A 22,871-nucleotide genomic window follows, 5' to 3' on the forward strand; every position below is an offset into this window, starting at 1 on the left:
TCCTTGCGGTACCCCACTAGTCAATGCCTGCCACTCAGAAAAAGACCCGTTTATTCCAACTCTTTGCTTTCTATCTGCCAACCAGTTCTCTATCCAAGTCAATACCTTGCCCCCAATCCCATGTGCCTCAATTTTGCACGCTAATCTCTTATGTGGGACCTTATTGAAAGCCTTCTGAAAGTCCGAATACACCACATCCACTGGTTCTCCCTTATCTATTTTACCAGTTACATCCTCAAAATTTTTTTGAGCTCTGAATGTGACCGCAGGGGGTATACTGCACCATGCCAGGTCCGCACCCTTTAACTCGCTGGCTAAAGAATAAAATGGACCACTTTTCGTTTTAAAACTGGAACAAAAACTAGAAACTTCTGGCAGGTCAGTCGGGAGTGAAAAGACAGCTTAATGTTTCGACCGGGGCCCCTCGGACATTCTGTTGGGCCGCCCCACGTCAACCTGCCTTTTTTCTTTTCGGGTGTGGACTGACCTGCTGGACGCTTCCAGCAGTTTCTCTTTTTAAAAAAAAAAAAAAAACCCCCACCTAAATATTGGACTTTAGTAGCTGCCAAATAGCCGGGTGGGGCTCACGGGATTTTAGAGACTTCCGTCCCCACCCACAGAGCACTCATTCAAATCTAAAACTGAACAATCGGCCATGAAGGCTATGAAAGTTCAGAAGTCTCTGAGGAATTGGCATGTCTGTGTTTTTACGTAGAATTACATAGAATATACAGCATAGAAACAGGCCATCCGGCCCAACCAGTTTTCTGTGTTTTCGAGCCTGGGTTTTTGTGCCTAAGACTGCCTATTTCCACCTGTTTAACATCGCCCGTCTCGGCCCTCAGCTCATCTACTGCTGAAACCCTAATCCATGCCTTTGTTACCTCTAGACTTAACCATTCCAGCGCACTCCTGGCTGGCCTCCCACGTTTTTCCCTCCATAAACTTGAGGTGATCCAAAATTCAGCTGCCCGTGTCCTACATCGCACCAAGTCCCGTTCACCCATCACCCCCTGTGCTCGCTGACCTACATTGGCTCCCGGTTAAGCAACGCCTCGATTTCAAAATTCTCATCCTTGTTTTCAAATCCCTCCATGGCCTCGCCCTCCCAACCTCTGTAATCTGCTCCAGCCCCACATCCACCGAGATCTCTGCACTCCTCTAATTCTGCCCTCTTGAGCAGCCCCAATTTTAATCGCTCCACCATTGGTGGCCGTGCCTTCAGCTGCCGAGGCCCTAAGCTCTGGAATTCCCTCCCTAAACCTCTCCGTCTCTCTACCTCTCTCCTGCTTTAAGACTCTCTTTGACCAAGCTTTTGGTCATCTGCCCTAATATCTATGTAATTTGTTTTATAACGCTCCTGTGAAGCACCTTGGGATGTTTTACTACGTTAAAGGTGTCATATAAAGACACATAGTTGTTTTTGTGTTTTCGAGTCTGTATCTTTGTGTGTGTATTTGTGTCTTATTTGATCAGTTTTTGCTTGTGTCTATGAATGTGGTGTAAACATTTTTTCTGATTTTTCCTTTGCTCCCTCAGCTATGACCCCAGATCTGGCCAGTTCTCCCTACACGACCTTCGATCACTCCAAAGCCCACTACTACAGATACGACGAGCAGGTTTCGCTATGTTTGGAGAGGCACGGGTGAGCTTTTGAAAGGAATCACTGCTAATAGGTCCCAGCGTATCAGCTCCTAGTTTGTACTTAAATAATCCGGCGCGAGCGTCTTACTTGGGAGACCGTGGAATAGGCGATGTTGGGTGTGGTGTAGTTTGCCTGCCATTTCCTCCTCGGGCTGATGTAGCCTTGCGATGCTTTCTCACACCAGCTCTAGAAAGCACCCATGTGAAAGCATCTGGGAGCTCCCCATTGTGCCAGATTGGGACAGGATCGGGAGACTCTTAACGAGAAGCAGTCCTCTTTTATTGGCTGATATGTCTTATTATTGGGAGGGCTCTCTTTTAGGGGAAGGGAGGGAGGGAGGGGGGGGAATGAGAATCTGCGAAGGGCAGGCTGGGCACGGGGTTAGCTGGGAGGTTTTGCTTCCAAACATCTGCCTCGGGTGGTGGAGAGAGGCCAGATTGTCGGCCCCAATTCGGACTTGGGCCGTCGGAAGAGTGGCAATTAAAAGAAACCTCCATCAATGCTGGAAATACGCGGCAGGTTGGCCAGTGTCTGTGAAGGGAAACAACTTGTTAGTGTTTTGAGCTCAAGTCTTGCTGAGAAAGGGTTCCACTTTAAAGCTTTGGCTAATAATAGTTGTAGTGGCGCTTCTTAGTTTCCAAACAGGCAGCCACTGAGCTGTGGGGTTTTTAACAACGAGTAGACGCGTGTCGAAATAAAACGTTCCCAAACGTAGCTTTGTCTTTTAAACTGTTTACTATAACACTTAACAAACGGAATTACAAAGCAAACACGTATAAACGAACACGGTCAAAAACTGTACTGCTCCAAACCTCACAGCTTCTGCCTCCTTCAACCATGTGCAGTTTAAACTGTAAAATGGCTGCACCCATGTGTGGCTTAGGGACTGTTCCATTATGGCAAGAATGAAGGGGGTGTCTCGGACTATACTACTGGAGCAAGAAAATAGGGGGTTTCTTAATACAATAAGTCGGTCAGGTAAATTAACTGTATTATGCCATTTAACCACTATTTTAAAGTATTTTCTTAAGCTTTTATGGCTCTTACATTCCGGCCCCTAATTGACTAGGCACATGAAGCATATCAATTACTCAAACATTAAGAGTCATAAACTAATGAGTTCAACATATTTACAATATAAGTGTCCACTTTTTTCGTTCGGGAACCTTTCACGCTGCTTCTTGTAGCAGGCAGAGCTTTGTGATCGGTCTTTCCAGGGTACTGGTCTTGGTTTGCAAACAAACGCGACGAACGACGCCTCTGGAGTCTGGCATGGTCTTAATTATTTTTCCCATCAACCAAGAATTTCTAGGGGCTGAATCATCCACAATTAAGACAATGTCTCCGACAATGAAGTTCCTCTTTATTTTGGACCATTTTTGACGCTCCTGTAGCAGAGGTAAGTATTCTCTTGTCCATCTGGTCCAGAAAAGGTCTGACATATACTGAACTTGCCTCCACTTCCGACGGGCATACGGATCTTCCTTTTTGAAGACTCCCGGGGGCATGGCTGGCTGTGTTTTCAACAACAACAGGTGGTTCGGAGTCAGGGCTTCGAGGTCATTGGGATCATCTGATGTCTTAGTTATCGGTTGGTCATTAATGATGGCTTCGACCTCGCACAGAACGGTTTGGAGTCCCTCGTCGTCAAGCGCTTGCTGCTTCAGTACAGAACTGAGTAGTTTTCTTACGGTGCGTATCTGTCTTTCCCAGACACCTCCGTGGTGGGATGCAGCCGGAGGATTGAAGATCCACTTAATTCCTGTTTGCATCATGGCTTCCTGTATTTTAAGCTGATTCCAACCTTCAATAGCTTCCCGTAGTTCTCTCTCCGCTCCGACGAAATTAGTGCCATTATCAGAACGCATAATGGACACCTGTCCTCTTCTACAGACAAAGCGCCGCAAGGCGTTAATACAGGAATCAGTGTCAAGCGTGTGTGCCACCTCAATATGAACAGCTCTGATGGTCAAACAAGTGAAAAGCACACCATATCTCTTGACAAGGCTCCGTCCTCGCTTTACCTCGAAAGGCCCGAAATAGTCCACCCCTACGTTTGTAAATGGGGGCTTGTCTGGTAACAAACGGTCTTCAGGCGGGTCTGCCATTTTCTGCTCCCCAGCTCTAGCGTGTAACCGTCTGCAAACAATGCATTCAGAGAGTATTTTTCTTATTACGGAATTAGCTCCTGGAATCCAGTATCTTTGTCTTAGCTTCGCAAGCACGTGATTCCTCCCACTGTGTCCAATACTCTGGTGTATATGCTGAAGAATGAGGGTAGCAACCCGGAGGTCCTTAGAAAGGATAGCAGGATGCTTGGCCTCCTCTGGCATAGCAGATTTGTTTAGTCTCCCTCCCACCCTCAGTACTCCATCTTGCAGTGTAGGGTCCAGCTTGTAGATATGACTACCTTTCTTGATTGGAGTATTTCGCTGTAGAGCTTCGATTTCTTCTGGGTATCTTTGTCTTTGACTGAAGCGAACTATCTCCTTCTCAGCCTTGGCCAAATCCTCCACGGTCAATGAATTCTTGCCCAATGTGGTCTTGTGATGATGCGTATACTGCTGTAGAAGCATTCTCTGCTTATCAGGGTTACTTTCAGACTGACTGATAGTGGCTCGGTACTCTTTTCTCTTACCGCTCAGGTGTAGCAGCAACTCTTTCGACCTTAGAAACCATGCAACTGCTTTCCTCAACTGGTGCCATCCTGAGAAATGGTTAACAAACTTGTTCACTGTGTCAAAGTTGTCTTTCGTATTTATGAGATTTACTGTGACTGATCTCTTGACTTCGACGTCGTCTTCAGTAATCTGACTTGGCATATCTGGTCTTTCTGGCCATGATCTCTCTGTTTCCAGCAGATAACTTGGGCCTTGTATCCAAGTTTCACTCCTCATGAAGTTTTCAACCTTCAATCCTCGTGAGGCTTGATCTGCTGGGTTTAATGAGGTGTTTACGTACCTCCATTGAGATGGTTGTGTAGCTTCTCTAATGGATGAGATTCTGTTTGCTACGAAGGTCTTGAAGCGTATCTTCTCATTCTCTATATACTTCAGCACCGTCGTGCTATCCGTCCAGAAGACAGATTCTTCTAATGGGAGCTGTAACTCTTTCCGCATCACCTGGTCAACTTTAACTGCAACAACCGCTGCCGTCAATTCCAGTCTCGGGATGGTGACCTGCTTCAGCGGAGCCACCCTGGATTTCCCCATGAGGAAGGCACAATGTTTCTGGCCCTGTTGATTTGTCAGCAAGAGGTAAGTAGCCGTGCCATAGCCGTCCTCACTGGCGTCCGAGAAATGATGTAGTTGAGCCGTCTTTGTAACTCCAAAACTCGCGGGCTTGATGCATCTACTGACGTTGAAGCTAGAAAGTTGTTGCAAATCTGTCAACCATCTGTGCCATCTCTGAGCTTGACCTTCTGGGATATCTTCATCCCATCCTCTCTTGTCTCTACACAGCTCTCGTAGCATCAGCTTCACCGGCAGAATGAGTGGTGCCAGGAATCCAAGAGGGTCGTAGATGGAACTGGCCACGGAGAGAATCCCTCGTCTTGTGGATGGTCTTTCGTTCACCATTATCCTGAAGTTGAACGTGTCTGACTCGATGCACCATTGTACACCAAAAGCTCTCTCGATAGGAAGGACATCGTGGCTCAGGTCCAGATCTTTGACTTCAGTGGCTCTTTCCTTTTCTGGGATAGAAGCTAGAACTGCTCTGCTGTTGCTTATCCACTTAGTCAGATGGAATCCTCCATTCGAACACAGAGTTCTAAGGTCTCTTGACAGTGCGATGGCATCGTCTTCTGTTGACACGGACTTCAGACAGTCGTCGACATAAAAGTTTCTGAAGATTGTCTCCACAGCCTCTGATGGTGCTTTGCCTTTGCCATCTTCTGCAGTTTTTCTGAGAGCGTAGCTTGCACAGCTGGGAGACGATGTGGCTCCGAACAAGTGTACGGCCATTCTACATTCCACCATCGCTTGACTAACGTCGCCATCTGGCCACCAAAGGAAGCGCAGAAGATCAGCATCTTCATCAGGGATTCTAACTTGGTAGAACATTGATTCTATGTCTGCCATCATGGCAACGAGCTCTTGTCTAAACCTAGTCAAGACGCCAATGAGGGTATTAGTAAGATCAGGACCTTGAAGCAGCTGGTCATTCAGTGAAGTTCCTCTGAATGAGGCGGCGCAGTCAAACACTACACGGATCTTTTTCTTCTTTGGGTGATACACCCCGTGATGAGGAATGTACCAGACCCTTCCATCGTCTCTGTTCAACTGTTCCTCGGGCACCTTTACAGCATAGCCTTTCGCTATGATGTTTCTCATGAAGTCTTTGTAGTCTTCGTGAAAGTCGGGGTTCTTGTTCAGCTTTCTCTTTAGACTGATGGCGCGTTGCTCTGCTATGCAGCGATTGTTCGGCATCTTCGCGGTCTGTCTTCTCAGTGGCAAACCAATGTGATAGTGGCCATCAATGAACTGTGTAGACCTTGTCATCAAACCCATGAACTGATGGTCTTCTTGTGACATCTCTGTCTTTTCCTCACAGCTGCATTCTGAGAAGTCTGCGTTGAACTGCTGTATCAACAGCTCTTCAATGCTTGCGATAGAGATGCGATTAACTGTGACGTTTTGTCGTTGCTCCTTGTTCGACTTGTGGCCATCATCTCTCCTTACCGGTCCATTGACTACCCATCCAAGGGCTGTCCTGACGGCGTAGGGTCCGTCATCCTTGCTGTTTATCACCTGCCATGGCTCCATAGTTTTGTAGGCATTGGTTCCAATTAATAGGCCAATTTCTGCTTCAATGTATGGGAGACGCACCTTTTCTAGGTAAGGCCATCCATCCACGTCCTTCTGCAGGGCTAGGTTCCCTATTCTAACAGGAATCTCCCTCTGTGTGAAAACATTAGGCAGGTCTATGAAGTCCTTCTCTTCAAGTCCACACACTTCTAGGTCTGACAGGATATAACTTTGCATTGACTTCTCATGACCCATGGTGCGTAATAGGATTTCTGTTCTTCTGCCTCTAACGTTCAGCTGTCGCATGAGTGATTCTGTGCAGAACGTTGCTGAGCTACCTGGATCCATGAAGGCGTAAGTCTCCACAAGCTTCTCGCTCCCCTTAGACTTGATCTTTACTGGTACAATGGCAAGAATACAGTCACTGTCACCGGCCCCAGTGAGTCCACAAGTCTCTGGTTCTAGCGACACCAGAGCACTTGAAACAACCTTCTCGTCGGTATTGTTTTCTTCACTCTTCTTAGAGACTTGTTCTTCTTTATGGATATGCAGCAGGCTGGGATGTTTCCGAGTGCACTCTCTGCATGTTGTTCTTTGCTTACAGTTTCTACTCAGGTGCCCCTGAGAGAGACATCCAAAGCATAGGCCGTTGCACTTCAGGAATTCGATTCTGTCCTTATGTGGCTGTGCTTTGATGTCGCTGCAGAAATCCAATGTATGATTCTTCTGGCAGAATAAGCATGGCTTCTGAAAGGCATTAGCAGACGTCACTGTGCTGCTCTTTTTGGGAGATGAGTTCTGGGGCCTTCCTCGGCCTGGGTGACGATAGTTGCAAAGCTGCTTCCCCTGGAACCACCTTTCCTGAGAGTCTTTGATTCAACAGGCTTGGCTTTCACTCTTCCATCGGTGGTCGGGCTGACGTCTTGGATGTTTCCAAGCAATGGGTCCCTAGCAATTTTAGCCTGTTTGTCTATGAAGTTCACTAAGTCTGCAAACCTGGCTCTACCTTTCCGTCTCTCCATTATCTCAAAGGCTGTTAGAGTCATAGAGTTTTACAGCACAGAAAGAGGCCCTTCGGCCCATCGTGTCTGCGCCGCCCATCCATCCCTGTCCAGTCTAATCCCATTTTCCAGCATTTGGTCCATAGCCTTGTATGCAATGGCATTTCAAGTGCTCATCCAAATGCTTCTTGAATGTTGTGAGGGTTCCTGCCTCCACCACCCTTTCAGGCATTGAGTTCCACATTCCAACCACCCTCTGGGTGAAAAAGTTCCTCCTCAAATCCCCTCTAAATCTCCTGCCCCTTACCCTGAATCTATGCCCCCTTGTTATTGACCCCCCCACTAAGGGGAAAAGTTCCTCTTTATCTACCCTATCTATGCCCCTCATTATTTTGTACACCTCAATCAGGTCCCCCCTCAGTCTTCTCCATTGTTCTCTCATCCTGTAAGGAAGCTTAGAGATGATGATTCTCATAGTCGTAGGATTGTCCATCTCTTCCATGAATTCAACATCCTCCATGGTGTTGCGACATCCTATGAGGAAAAGAACATATGTGTTCAATGCCTCTCCGTCCTCCGATCTGATCTGTGGCCACTTGGTAGCCTTTTCGATATATGCAGTGGCTATCTTCAGCTCGTTACCATCGTGCTCCTGCAGCAACTTCCTGGCTTCTATGTATCCCCGGTCCGGTCTCATGTGTTCACAGCTTCTGACCAGGTCTTGTGGCTTACCACTGGTGTACTGTCCCAGGTAGTACAACTTATCACTGCTGCTCTCTGTTTTGGAGTCAATGGCTTGTTCAAAGGATCTGATGAAGGGCTTATGCTTGAGTGGGTCGCCTTGGAACACTGGTATGTCTCTTTGAGGGAGTCGAAACAGATTCTGTTGTTTTACAAGCATCTCTGTAATTTCGTTCTGACGTTGCATCACTCGGTATAGGCTTCTCCCTGTGTCTTCAGGCCTCTGGTGGTCATCAGCAGGGTCTAGTCTAGACCGTCTGACGTCTGGGGTAGCATCACGTGCTCCTGTTAGTGGAGAGGCCACTCTTCCACGCTGTAATGCCAGGGGATTGCCTTCGGGCTCTGTTGTAACTCTTGAAGGTGCCCTGGATCCAACTCTATGTGACGACGTTGACTGGCAGTGGCTCCCGCCGTCCCGTGAGCCTTCATAATCTTCGTACGCACTCAACCTGGCGTCTGAGACCTCGATAGCTGTTTTTATCTCCAGCTGTTCTTTCTCTGCCTGCACCTGGGCCCGTTGGGCCTGCAGTTGGGCCTCTTGGACCTGCAGTTGGGCCTCTTCCCGTTCAAGAGCTTGCTTCTCCGCTAAAGATGCTGCGCGCGCCATCAACGCCGCCCGTTCGGCCTCCGCTCTCATGCGTCGCGACGAGCTTGAGGTAGAAGCGACTGACCTGCGTCCAGAAACAGAGCTACCTTCTTTTCGATTTTTGCTCGGTCTGGCGGAAGTCTCTGAAATGCTATCGTCTGGTCCGACTTCATCGTCAACTTTATCTTTCTCTGCTGTATCAGCGTCTTGACGAATCTTTAACCTCCACTGTTCCGTGGCCTTGATATAGTCCTTAATGCTGGTTGATTTAAGATCAAACCAGTTGTGCTGATCAGCGTTTCCCTCTTCTTCAGGCAGAAGTGCTAATACATCTTCATTGAGTACATTAAATCCTTCATGCAGCTTGGAGAAATCGTAATACATCATGTCTTCAGCTTTCTTAATATTAGCATTATCTTCCATGAGACGATCGATTATCTTCATTTTTCCAGTTATCTGAGCTAATTTAGCCTTCCTTGCACCTATGCTTCTATGTAACTTCTCTTCCATTGCCTTTGGGGTGAGCTTTATTTCCCTCTTTTGGCCAGCAATCTTTCTGGCTGATGGAAGCTCCTGGCTCCGTAAGGCCTCGGCCATTTTACCCGCAGCTCTTATTTAGCTTCTCAATAGAATGAACAAAGCAAGTAGCAGTCGCTGTACCTTCGCTTTCTTATATTGTCGTCTGGCTCCGTGACCATTTGGGTATACGTTCGCCGACGATTCCGTCCCTTCCTTCTTAGGGAGCAAGTTTTTGACTAATGTAGTGGCGCTTCTTAGTTTCCAAACAGGCAGCCACTGAGCTGTGGGGTTTTTAACAACGAGTAGACGCGTGTCGAAATAAAACGTTCCCAAACGTAGCTTTGTCTTTTAAACTGTTTACTATAACACTTAACAAACGGAACTACAAAGCAAACACGTATAAACGAACACGGTCAAAAACTGTACTGCTCCAAACCTCACACCTTCTGCCTCCTTCAACCACGTGCAGTTTAAACTGTAAAATGGCTGCACCCATGTGTGGCTTAGAGACTGTTCCATTATGGCAAGAATGAAGGGGGTGTCTCGGACTATACTACTGGAGCAAGAAAATAGGGGGTTTCTTAATACAATAAGTCGGTCAGGTAAATTAACTGTATTATGCCATTTAACCACTATTTTAAAGTATTTTCTTAAGCTTTTATGGCTCTTACAATAGTGCTGTTCATGGTCACCACTTTTAAAATAAACTCTCTGGTGACTGCATCCTTCATGGCGCAGTGAGCATGTGCCCTGTGCAGTGGTAAACTACTGCTGGCCGGTTATCCGTTACCTGACCCGCACTGAATTGGCTGATTTAGCCAAAATCTGAAGTGTTGTCATTCCGTCTCAACCAATGTTCCCATTAAACTGCGCAAGCGCACAGCGCTCTGCTGCTCCTGCGCAGCCAGCTCACTGGCTTTTAAATAGGAAAAAAAATGCATGTGCGCGGTATTTTGAATGGGTCACGCAGCCCCTTAAAGGGGCCGCACACCCAAAAAAAAATTAAAGGGAACGTTGGTCACAATAACCCCCTCCTGAACTTAGGGTGAGTTTTAAAGAAAAAAAAATCAGCCAGGTCCCTCCCTGCCCGATCACTAGCCAGTTACCTCTGCTGGAAAGTGAACAAGCCTTGGTGCTGGGTCACGGACAGGGTCACGCTGCGCTGTGATGTCCCCCAAGGAGGAATAGCCCACTGCCACTTACTGGCTGGGCTCTCGCAAAGAGTTTGTCGCTTGGGTAAATAGCTGCTGGCCGCTCATGGAGCTGGACCCCAGCACAAACCGGTTTATCCAGGAAAGGTGAATATTGGATAATTAAAAAAAACAAATCGGGATAAATTGTGGTTTATTTTATAACCGATTAAAACATTTTAATGTTAAGACACGTCGGTAGATTGTCCTCGTGCCGTGCTTAACCCGGAAACGCTCAATGTTGTTGCTGAGTATGAAGGAGAATGTTAATTTGAACAGTGACGGATAAACTGAAGAGTTTCCTTCTTTAATTTAGACAGTGCATATCTGATTCAGGCTGGAGCTCGTGACTCTTCTACATTGTCGGGGGCAGAGAAAGACAGACTTGCATTTACATAACGCCTTATCACACCTCTCATTAACATCTCAAAGTGCTTCACCCTTCACGTGCAATGAATTACTTCAGTAACTTGCCGTGTAGGCATTTTTGTGCGCAGCAAGATCTCCCAAAGGGGCAAAGGAACAGTCAGCCAGTTCTTTTCATTTTGGTGCCAAGCTTGTGACCACGCCTCCTAATATCTCCTCCTTTGGCTTAGCATCCATCTTTGTCTGATTACACTTCTGTGAAGTGCCTTGGGACATTAAGGCTAGAGGTGCTACTTAAATGTTTAGTTGTTCACAGAATCTACAGTGCAGATAGAGGCCATTTCGGCCCATCGAGCCTGCACCGACACATATCCCACCCTATCTCCGTAACCCCACGTATTTAATCCCCTAACACTAAGGGTCAATTTATCATAGTTGTTGTGCCCTCTTGTCTTGGGTATCTGAAAGTTCTGGGTTTACTTTGTTTTAAGTATCGTATATCTTTATAAGGACCCCTTTGAGACATCTCCCTTCGTGATTAAAGAGCCCAAGCTTATTGGGGCAGTAATTCCTCCCCAAACGCGTGAGTACGGAAGGGGTACTCACGCGTCTGGCCGGAGGAAATGCCGGTTTTCAGCATGCACAGCGCATGTGCTGAAAACCGGCATTTCCTCTCCTCTAACCCAAGAGGTGAAGAGGCTAGCGCGTGCGCTGTAGGGGGCAGCGCGTGCGTCTTGGATTTCCTCTGTTTTGGGGGATTTGCGCATGTGTAAAGGCCTCCGGTCTTTACGCTTGTAAAAAGCACACGTATTTATTTTTACAGGTAAGTGGTGTTTTAGTGCAATTTAGAATTTTTTTTTCCACAGTTTTATTATTTTAAAGAATCTTACAATAAGGTAAGTTTGGTTTTAGACCCTTTTTATTAAAAATTTATTTTTTTCAAAAAAAAAAATTGTTTATTTTTTTAAACTTATTTATACTTAATTTAATGATTGGGATGTTTTTTAAAATTTTATTTAAAGTTTAAGTAATGTTTTGGGGTGCAGTACTTCTCATGAGTTTGACAGTTCTTACAATGCAATACAATACAAATCGCTTTATTGGCATGATAAGGTACATCTTACTCTCAAACTTATGAATGAAGTTTCCCCTCCCCTGATTGGCTGAACAGTGCTCACCTGATCCCAGCCGGCACATCGCACTAACTACGCCGCTGGGTCAGGTTAGCACAGCGCGCCAACATCAGAACCGGGCCAGTGACAGGAAATCCACTGCGGGCCAGGTTTCAGATGTCGGCGCGCAGGGTGAGCGCACATCGGGGGCTTGTACGCGCGGCAAGCCCCCGACACCAAGTTCTGGGCCATTAGGTTTTGCCTCAACTCTTCAGTGATACCAGGACGCAGATTTATTGCTCTTCTCTACATGGCTCTCACCTACACTGGCATCTCTGTTTCTCTCTCTCTCCACGGATGCTGCCTGACCTGCTGAGTGTTTCCAGCATGTTCTGTTGTTATTTCTCCCCTCAACATGGCTATCACTTTTTTTATTCGTTCTCGGGATGTGGGCGTCGCTGACAAGACCAGCATTTATTGCCAGTCCCTAATTGCCCTTGATGATGAACCACTGCAGTCCATGTGGTGAAGGGCAGTTAAGAGTCAACCACAACATGGCTATGGAGTCACATGTAGGCCAGACCAGGTAAAGACATTAGTGAACCAGTTGGGTTTCTATGACAATCCGATAGTGTCATGGTCACCATTACTGATACTAGCTTTTTAATTCCAGATTTATTTAATTAACTGAATTTAAATTCCCCAGTTGCCGTGGTGGGATTTGAACTCGCGTCTCTGGATCACTAGTCCAGTCCTCTGGATTACAAGTCCAGTAACATAACCACTATGCTACCGTACCCCTACCTGCACTGGTAGTTCTGCCCTGAACATGGCTATCACCTGCATTGATTTTAATTACTGTGTGAAGCACTTGCGGAGTGTTACCTTGACAGCAGGGAAGGGATGGGGAAGAGCGAGAAGGGCGAGTTGGCTTTGTACAGCGCAGAAGGCAGGGAGCATGTTCAATCAATACACCAAGGGGAAAAAAATGAAAAATTCCTATCGAGCGGTTTGTCTGAGTCCAGATTCATCACTCAATCTGGTGAATTTGCAGCAGCTGGCAGGCACTGGGGTCGATACTAATTTTAAAGCAATTAGTTTGGATGTGTTGCTATCAGCAAAGCTCTCGCACAAAGCTGTTGGAAACTCTGATAAACAGTTTACCAGCAGTGTTTAAGGAGGCTGGTTCTTTTTCTGCTTGCCTGCCAATAATTTCAAATTTGTTTTTCTCTTTCTTTCTGGAGGGAAACGGAACTGATCCCAGCGAATGTCCTTTTAAAATAGTGCAGCCTTCTTCATGTGTTACCAGTTTCCCCTCATGTGTAAGGTGAGCCGGGTTAGAAGAGGCCCCTCTTCCTCTGCCCGCCCCCCCCCCCCCCCACAACCATCGCCATTTTCAGTCGAAAAGCCGGAGGAAGAAAATGTCCCGAGTACAAGCTACATCTACCTCCGCAGCCCCAGGGATTAGTTTCATCGCACTGCTGATTGCTCCAGAGTGACCACCAGCACCATGACTTCCATTTCAACACGTAAACAGTGATCACATTCCCTTCTCTTCCGCTTCCCGGTGTGCCACTCCCTCCCCATCCCACGCGTAAACAGTGATCTTCATTTCCAGTCTTCCATGAGGATGCATACCACAATCTCTTTCCTCTAGAAGAATGAGAGGGGATCTCATTGAAACTTATAACATTCTAACAGGACTAGACAGACTAGATGCAGGAAGGATGTTCCCGATGGTCGGGGAGTCCAGAACCAGGGGTCACAGTCTAAGGATAAGGGGTAAGCCATTTAGGCAGAGATGAGGAGGAATTTCTTCACCCAGAGAGTGGGGAACCTGTGGAATTCTCTACCACAGAAGGCCAATTCATTAAATATATTCAAGAAGGAGTTGGATATATTTCTTAAGGCTAAAGGGATATGGGGAGAAAGCAGGGACAGGGTACTGAATTTGGATGATCAGCCATGATCGCATTGAATGGCAGAGCAGGCTCGGGCCGAATGGCCTACTCCTGCTCCTATCTTCTATGTTTCTATGTTCCAATACAAATGGTGAGGCGGGTTGACTATTGCTGGGGATATGGCTCCACAGGTTCTTGCATCCCTCCAGCACCTCACCCAAAGAAAGAACTTGCATTGATATGGTGCCTTTCACAACCTCAGGAAGTCCCAATGCGTTTCACATTCCAGCTTTTCATTCCAGATTTATTTAATTTGAATTTAAATTCCCCAGCTGCCATGGTGGGATTTAAACTTGTGTCTCCGGATCATTAGTCCAGCCCTCTGGATTACTAGTCCAGTAACATTAACCACTACACCACCGTACCTCGTTCTTTGAACTTGTTTTGGAATTTGGTGAAAGGCAAAAGAACCAGAGGGGAGATGCGAGTTGTGATCTGGAATGCTCTGCCTGAAAGGGCGGGGGAAGCAGATTGAATAATAACTTTCGAAAGGGAGTTGGATATATACTTGAAAACAAAAAAAAAAAATGCAGGGCTACAGGGAAAGAGCAGAGGAGTGGGACTAATTGGACAGCTCTTTCAAAGAGCCGGCACAGGCACGGTGGGCCGAATGGCCTCCCTCTGTGCTGTATCATTCTATGAGTTAAGATGCTTTCCTCAAGATGGGGAATCGGCCTCTGGTTTGCTGCAGGTTTCAACCACCGATTTACACTGCCTCTTCCAAACCCGATCTTGCTTCCTGTAAATCAGTTTCAAGCCTTTAAGTCCAAATAGTACTTTTTTGGCCTTGAATAGCTGAAGATCGCGTTTACGCTGCTGCTGAGAGTCTTGCTTTCACTGTTACTTTTTAAAAAAAAAATAAAAAAAATAAAAATGTTTTTGTTCTTGAGATGTGGATTGCACGACAAAGCAATATTTATGGCCCATCCCTGTTTGTCATGAGGGCATTAGGATCCGGCCACACAGTGTGGGACTGGAGTCACATGTAGGCCAGACCAGGTAGGGGTGGCAGGATCCCTGTAGGACGTTAATGAAACAGTTGAATTTATAGATTACAACAGTGACCACACTTCAAAAAGTACTTCATTGGCTGTAAAGCGCTTTGGGATGTCCTGAGGTCGTGAAAGGCACTAATTAAATGCAAGTTCTTTCATTTTTCTATACAACAGTCCCGCAGTTTACATGGTCATTTTTCTAGTGCCAACCTCCAAATGACCAGTTGATTGAATTCAGTTTCATAACTTGCCATGGCGGGATTTGAGACTCAACCTCTGGGTTGCTCGTCCAGTAACCACTACCCTGTGTAATCCACAATCTGTAGTCAAAGATAGAGAGAAAGAAAGAACTCGCATTTATATAATGCCTTTCACGACCTCGGGACATTCCGAAGCTCTTTACAGCCACTGAAGTACTTTTGAAGTGTGATAACTGTTGTAATGTAGGAAACGCGGCAGCCAATTTGCACACAGCAAGGTCCCACAAACGGCACTGTGATAATGATCAGATAATCTGTATTTTTAGGTGTTGGTTGAGGGATAAATATTGGCCAGGACACTGAGGTGAACTCCTCTGCTCTTCTTTGAAATAGTGCCATGGGATCTTTTATGTCCACCTGAGAAGGCAGACAGATCCTCGGTTTAACCTCTCATCCGAAAAGAATCCCTGTTCACACAGGGAACCTAGCAGGAGCTGCTTCGCTGTGGTGCTAAAGTTGTTAGCTTTGGCTCATTGTCAGTTTTGGTTTAGTGGTAGTCAGGTCAAGCTCCACTTTCTTTCTTAACATTAGCGCGTAAATGTACCCTTAATTCCATCCAGGTACCACAGCAAACTAGCACAAACTAAAGCACGGGTTACAAGGGATTGATAAGCGAGGAAGTAAGGGAATAGCTCAGCACCAAATTTCATCAGAGATATCGAGTTAACACTTCCACCAAAATAATGAGAACTGTTTTATTCATGAAACAGGGTAACCTTGTTCTGACTCGGGCAGTCTGGTGTAAATCTGCTTATTATTCAACTATTGCACATGGGATAAAATTTTGTGCAAAATAAAAAACAATTAGGGGGTCACCGTGGTCTGACTGATCAGCCGCATTCTGAGTTTATTGTGAGCGTATTAAGAAAATAATTCACTTTGTAACCATTTCTGCTGCAGGTTCTGCACTAGGAGGTGAACCTCATTTGAATTTGGTATTTGTTCTTCCCCAAGCGCCACGATGATTTCAGCCTGAGAGAGCGACCCAGCTTTCAAGTTGCTGCTTTCATTATTTCTTCTTTTTTTTTGTGCGCTTCTCCCTTCCAATTTCTTCCCTCTTGCACCCAAAAATGCCACCTATTTCAAGGGGATAGAGTATAAAAGTAGGGAAGTCTTGCTACAACTGTACAGGGCGCTGGTGAGACCGCACCTGGGGTACTGCGTATGGTTTTGGTCCCCCTATTTAAGGAAGGTTGTAAATGCGTTGGAAGCAGTTCAGAGAAGGTTTACTTGACTCATACCTGGAATGGGCGAGTTGTCGTATGAGGAAAGGTTGGGCCTATACTCATTGGCGTTTAGAAGAATGAGAGGTGATCTTATTGAAACATGTAAGATTCTGAGGGGGTTGGACAGGGCAGATGCTGAGAGGATGTTTCCCCTCGTGGGGGAATCTAGAACGAGTGAGCATAGTCTCAGAATAAGGGGTCGCCCATTTAAGATGGAGATGAGGAGGAATTTCTTCTCTGAGGGTCGAGAATCTTTGGAATTCTTTACCCCAGAGAGCTGTGGAGGCGGAGTCATTGAATATATTCAAGGCGGAGAGTGACAGATTTTTGAGCAACAGGGGAGTCAAGGGTTATGGGGAGCGGGCAGGAAAGTGGAGTTAAGGCCAAAATCGGATCAGCCATGATCTTATTGAATGGCGGAGAAGGCTCAAGGGGCCGAATGGCCTACTCCTGCTACTATTTCTTATGTTCTATTAACTGGGGTACATCTCCCCTGAATGCCAGCATTGCACAAATGCCCATTCATCATGTGTAGACCTACGTACAGTGGGCATCGACAGTGAGAAGCCCGTCACAGCCAAGCCCAATCCAGTTTGCACCCGATCCACCATCGGTATTGGCAGTTCCCAACCCATAGTTGGTAATGGAAGCTCCCAATCCATAGTTGGTACTGGGAGCTCCCAACCCATAGTTGGTACTGAGAGCTCCCGATCCATAGTTGGTACTGGGGAGCTCCCAATCCACCGTTGGTACTGGGGAGCTCCTGATTCGTCATTGTTACTGGGAGCTCCCAATCCATTGTAGATACTGGGAGCACCTGCTCTACCTTGTAAACACGCTGAGCTGGTTAACTTTAAATTGTGATGCAAAGTAGCACTGTGACGCAAATGCATGGCTGCACAGGACCTGCTTGGCTTCAAGATTTTGTGGCGCACCTTCCCAGTGCGCACACCAGCAGTGCCAGTAAGAGGGACTCGCACATGTGCTGGGCAGCAGGTTTTAAACCAGGGGCAGGTCTAGACAGAGATACCATAAATCCAGGCCCAGACGCACTGCGGTACCACAGTCAGATTGTCTCAACAGATGCCCAGAACATACAGATTGCTAAACTTGTGGGGCTTTTCTTTGTATTGTGTGCTGTCCCTTGGAAGGTGCTGTGCAATTATGAATGATATGGCCTGTACGTTGACTGATGCGTTTTTCTCTTTGGGTCCTGCAGCTCCTCCCTGGGAAAAGAGAAGGGGAAACTGGTGTTACAGGTAAGACGCTGAGCTTGGTCCATATTGGTTAAGAAAGACTTGACGGTTACTGTTATGTGCCCTCGTGCTGCTTTTACCTTAACATCTAACTCGCACCAAGTCCCATTCACCCATCTCTCCTGTGCTCGCTGACCTATATTGGCTCCCGATCCGGCAACGTCTCGATTTTTAAAAAAAAATGTCATCCTTGTGTTCAAATCTCTCCATGGCCTCACCCCTCCCTATCTTTGTAACCTCCTCCAGCCCTTCAACCCTCCGAGATCTCTGCGCTCCTCCAATTCTGGCCTCTTGCGCATTCCCGATTTCCATCTCTCCGCCATTGGCAGCCGTGCCTTCAGCCTTCAAGGCCCTAAGCTCTGGAATTTCCTGCTTAAACCTCTCTACCTCGCTCTCCTACTTAAGATGCTCCTTTAAAACCTACCTCTTTGACCAAGCTTTTAGTCACCTGCTCTAATATCTCCTGATATGGCTCAGTGTCAAATTCTGTCTGATTAACACTCCTACGAAGCGCCTTACATATAAACATAGAAGATAGGAGCAGGAGTAGGCCATTCGGCCCCTCGAGCCTGCTCCGCCATTCAATGAGATCATGGCTGATCATCCAAATTCAGTACCCTGTCCCTGCTTTCTCCCCATACCCCTTGATCCCTTTAGCCTTAAGAAATATATCTAACTCCTTCTTGAATATATTTAATGAATTGGCCTCAACTGCCTTCTGTGGTAGAGAATTCCACAGGTTCACCACTCTCTGGGTGAAGAAATTCCTCCTCATCTCAGTCCTAAATGGCTTATCCCTTATCTTTAGACTGTGACCCCTGGTTCTGGACTCCCCCACCATCGGGAACATCCTTCCTGCATCTAGTCTGTCTTGTCCTGTCTAGGCCGTGGGACATTTTACTATGTTAAAGGCGCTGTCTAAACACAAGTTGTCTTTGCTGTATGTTGCCAGGCGTTGTCCTACCAGGAGCAGCAGTGCTGCAGGTTAAATGAGCTTAAACCTGGAACCTTCCTAATCGGTATGACTCAGTGGTACATTTACCATTGGAGGATGGGTGAAGCATGTTTTTCTGAGGCGGGTTGTGACTGATCAGCACTAGTACCTTGGACAGCCAGTAAAGGTTCTGTGCAGCCCTACTGTACTATGGCTGTTCTGCTGGGCTGTCCCAATAGTCTTAATTAGTAGGGAAGGGCACTCCGCTGAAACGGCTACCTCCTGTGCTGAGGAGAAATGTATACTAGGAAGCTCTCCTCTAGGGGAAGAAAAATCAGCCAGTGTCGCTGAACAGTGTCCATTAGTCATTAAGTGAGGACAGTGGCGGTGACACTACCCCACGGCTGACTAGGCTTCTGATACTCCCCCCTCTGGAGTGGCCACTTTATTCTTGGGATGTGGGCAACACTGGCAAGGCCGCAGTTATTGCCCATCCCTACACGCCCTGAGAAGGTGGTGGTGGCGGCGGTTGGTTGTCTTCTTGACATTAATTGTCCTTCCGCCTGAGTGGCTTGATAGGCCGCTTTCGGAGTGGCACGTAAAAAAGAAAGACATGTGTTTATACAGCGCTTTTCATGGCCACTGAACATCCCAAAGCGCTTCAAAGCCAATGAAGTACATTTTGAAGTGTAGTCACTGTCTTAATGTAGGAAACACGGCAGCCAATTTGCACAAACAAAGCTCCCACAAACAGCGATGTGATAATGACCAGATAATCTGTTTTAGTGATGTTGACTGAGGGATAAATATTGGCCAGGACACTGGGGAGAAATCCCCTGCTCTTCTTCGAAATAGTGGCCGCGGGATCTTTTAATTCCACCGTAGGCCAGATCAGGGAGAGGGGCGGTAGGTTGCATTGCACTTGTAGGGCATCAGCAAACCAGTCAGGATTTTTTCCGCGAATCCGGCAGAATTATTGAATTCACGGTAGGACTGGACAGACTAGATGCAGGAAGGATGTTCCCGATGGTGGGGGAGTCCAGAACCAGGGGTCACAGTCTAAGGATAAGGGGTAAGCCATTTCGGACAGAAATGAGGAGGAATTTCTTCACCCAGAGAGTGGTGAACCTGTGGAATTCTCTACCACACAAGGCAGTGGAGGCCAATTCATTAAATATATTCAAGAAGGAGTTGGATACATTTCTTAAGGCTAAAGGGATTAAGGGGTATGGGGAGAAAGCAGGGACAGGGTATTGAATTTGGATGATCAGCCATGATTGCATTGAATGGCGGAGCAGGCTCGAGGGGCCGAATGGCCTACTCCTGCTCCTATCTTCTATGATTCGAACTCACAAGTTCTGGGTCGCTAGTCCAGCACCATAACCACTAAGCTACCTGTACCCTTCGAGGTCAGTGCCTTCTGGTGGGTGAGTGGTGGTGGGACGGGTGGCGGGGAGAGGGTGTTTAACCAGATGGCTGAGGTTTGCACGCAGCCCTATCTGTAATCGTACTCTGTTTTCAGAGCATTCTGCCGGCACATTCAGCTTGTGCGCTCCTCTGACACAATTCCCAGATGCAGAAGGCTTTTTTTTGTGTGTGTGTGTGTGTCTGTTCTAATAGCCAGACCCTCAGTAAATCCGAAACATATTTAACATGAAGTAGATACAAAGCCTGCAGTTAATACGAGGGCTCAAGGGTCACAAATCATTTCACATCGCTACACTGCAGCAGATGGGGTCTATTGATTTTTTTTTTTCGTCCTGTGTTCTCAGATCATTGAAGTAAAATTCAATTATTCCCACTCTTGTCAGAAAGCAGTCTGAGCACCTCCCCCCACCCCCCCCCCCCCCCACCCCCAGTGGACACGTGCGTAGAGTAAATAACATCGGAGCTGCTAAATCATGCAGCATGGTGTCAGGTGGAATTCTAACATCACCTGCTCCTTGTTGGCGAATGTCGCTGTTGTAAAACTTTCGTTTCAAAACTTTAATCTTCTCTCTCCAATCTGTAACCCCGTCACGTGTCTTCAAGGTGTAAATTGACTGTACTGCGCTGCTAGCAATTACAAAAAAGACTGAGCTCTCTTTTCCTTCCCCACCCCCCCCATCCCTCCTCCCGAGACTTGACCCTGCCCAATGTATAACTGAGCATGCTGTGAGCTGTGGCTCAGCGGGTAGCACTCGCGCCTCTGTCAGTAGGTCGCGGTTTCGAGTGCCGCGCCACAGAATTAAGTACCACAATCCAGGCTGACCCTGCCAGCGCAGTCTTTCGGGATGAGACGTTAAACCGAGGCCCCGCCTGTCCTTTTTCAGGTGGGCGTAAAAGATCCCACGGCACCATTCGCCAATATTTATCCCCTCAACTAGCATCACTAAAACCCAATGATCTGGTCATCATTACATTGCTGGTTGTGGAACCTTGCTGTGCACAGTTTGGCTGCCGCGTTTCCCTACATTACAACAGTGACTACACTTCAAAAGTAAAGTGCTTTGGAGTGACCTGAGGCCATGAAAGATGCTGTATGAACGCCTGTCCTTTCTATCTATCTATCTATTACAGAGTGGGATGGTCCTGCGCTCCTTTAGCTGGAATCGGATCGTATAATCTTTGCAGCACAGAAGGAGGCCATTTGGCCCGTGCTGGCTCCCTGAAAGACCGATCCACTTCGTCCCATTCCCCGACCCCTTCCCTTCATACCCTTTTTAAAAAAAAAAAAAAAAATTCAGTTACAGTTGTGGGGTCAATAAATTGCCGGGGGGGGTGGAAGGGGGAAAAAAAATCCGCCAACGTTCCCGCTCCTGATTGCCGTCTATCCAGGGTCACACCTAAAGAATGGCGCATGGGTGAGGTTCTGAAGGGCAGACATCGCTCGCCCCATCAACGGGTAACAAAAACCAAAGCAGAGTATAACATTAGCAGAAGGATTTGGGATACACTTTGTAAATGTGCAACGTTCAGCACACAAGGAGGCCATTTATAAAATTTAAAAAAAAAAATCCCATTACATGTATGTGGCCCCCCTTTCCTAGAAGATTCTCTACATTTTTTTCTCCTCGTTCCCTGACGGTGGTGACTGCTTTTCTGAGATTCTGCTACACAGGCACTGGTAGCCCACCCCAGTACCTCACCCGCTCCCTCCTGCCCGATGTTAAAATTGGGGGCGGCGACCTGGAGGACCAGCTCCCACCTCAAATTCCTCCCACTCCTGGACTTGCATCCTCCTCGCGCGCTCCCAGGCCCAGGAATTTTGAGGCCATTAATAAATAAACCGGGGCTCTCGCTCCCGATTTTATTATTCAAGTCTAGGTGGTGCGTGTGGGCAGGGTGTGTGGCCACGGAGTAGCACCTCGGGTGACCCCATTCGGTACCGGCCTACTGGAAAAGACAGCCTCCCATTGTATGTCTATGTGCGTGGAGCCAGGAGATCGTCACTGAATAATAATCGGGAGCGAGAGCCCCGGTTTATTTATTGGAGCCTCCAAATTCCTGGGCCTGGGAGCGTGCGAGGAAGATGCAAATCCAGGAGCGGGAGGAATTTGAGGTGGGACCTGGTCCTCCGGATCACCGCCCCCATTTTTAACATCGGGCAGGAGGGAGCGGGTGCCTCTTGTGCCCAACCACCCGCCCCCCTCCAACTCTGCCCTGACGTCATGGATAGAGGCAGGACTGGCGGGAATCCCTCCTTTACCACGACCAACTCTGTGTGAAGCAGAGGTAGGCACTGCACCAGTGTGGCACCGGGGGTCCAGTGGTGCTTTCCCAGAGGCAAGCGATCAAATGCCACTCGGCAAAAGTGGCGACGGAGCATTACGAGGTGCTTTGGGGGTGATGTCTCGGCCCACCCCCTCCTCCAATGGAGCAGCAAGGTGCCACTCCAAAATACCTGTCTTCCCACCCCCCCCCCCCCCCCCGCCCCCGCGGTCATGGAGACACATGAAAGCGCCTACCAATATTCCCTCTAATTTTTTTTTGGGGCCGCGCGTCCCCTTTAACGGGCTACGCAGCCATTCAAAGTTCCACGCATGCCCGGTTTTTCCATTTAAAAGTCGGCTCACCGGCTGCACCAGATCCCCCGGAGCGCCACGCAGCTTAAAGGGAACATTGGCGCCCACCCCTCTAATGCTGGTAACCCCATCCTTGGGATTAGGGACGGGGTCAATGCCTGGACTCGCTGCCTACCAATAGCCTCGTCCAGCTGCACCTTGGGCACGGCCCTGAGGAATTTCCGGCCCCTGTATATTTTCCTCTCCCTTTTCTTAAGCTGAAGTATACTGAGCCCAGTTGGAGCAGCGGCCCGTCAGCTGACTCAGCCCAGCCCCGCGATCAAATCC

At 47.5% G+C, this 22,871-nt stretch overlaps 1 protein-coding gene across 2 annotated transcripts in view; it reads left to right on the plus strand.

Moving 5' to 3' along the window:
• Positions 1-22,871, plus strand: part of pcgf1 (polycomb group ring finger 1) — a 65,531-nt gene that overhangs the window by 28,209 nt on the left and 14,451 nt on the right. For both annotated transcript variants that reach the window (XM_085975848.1, XM_085975855.1), the window contains exons 5-6: positions 1,540-1,645; positions 17,570-17,609. In XM_085975848.1, coding sequence (XP_085831974.1) covers positions 1,540-1,645; positions 17,570-17,609 — 146 coding nt within the window. The remainder of the gene's footprint in view (positions 1-1,539; positions 1,646-17,569; positions 17,610-22,871) is intronic.

This window comes from Somniosus microcephalus, chromosome 2 (assembly GCF_052327205.1).
Source record: "Somniosus microcephalus isolate GS21.2 chromosome 2, FLI_Smic_1.0, whole genome shotgun sequence".
NCBI classification, from domain to species: domain Eukaryota; kingdom Metazoa; phylum Chordata; class Chondrichthyes; order Squaliformes; family Somniosidae; genus Somniosus; species Somniosus microcephalus.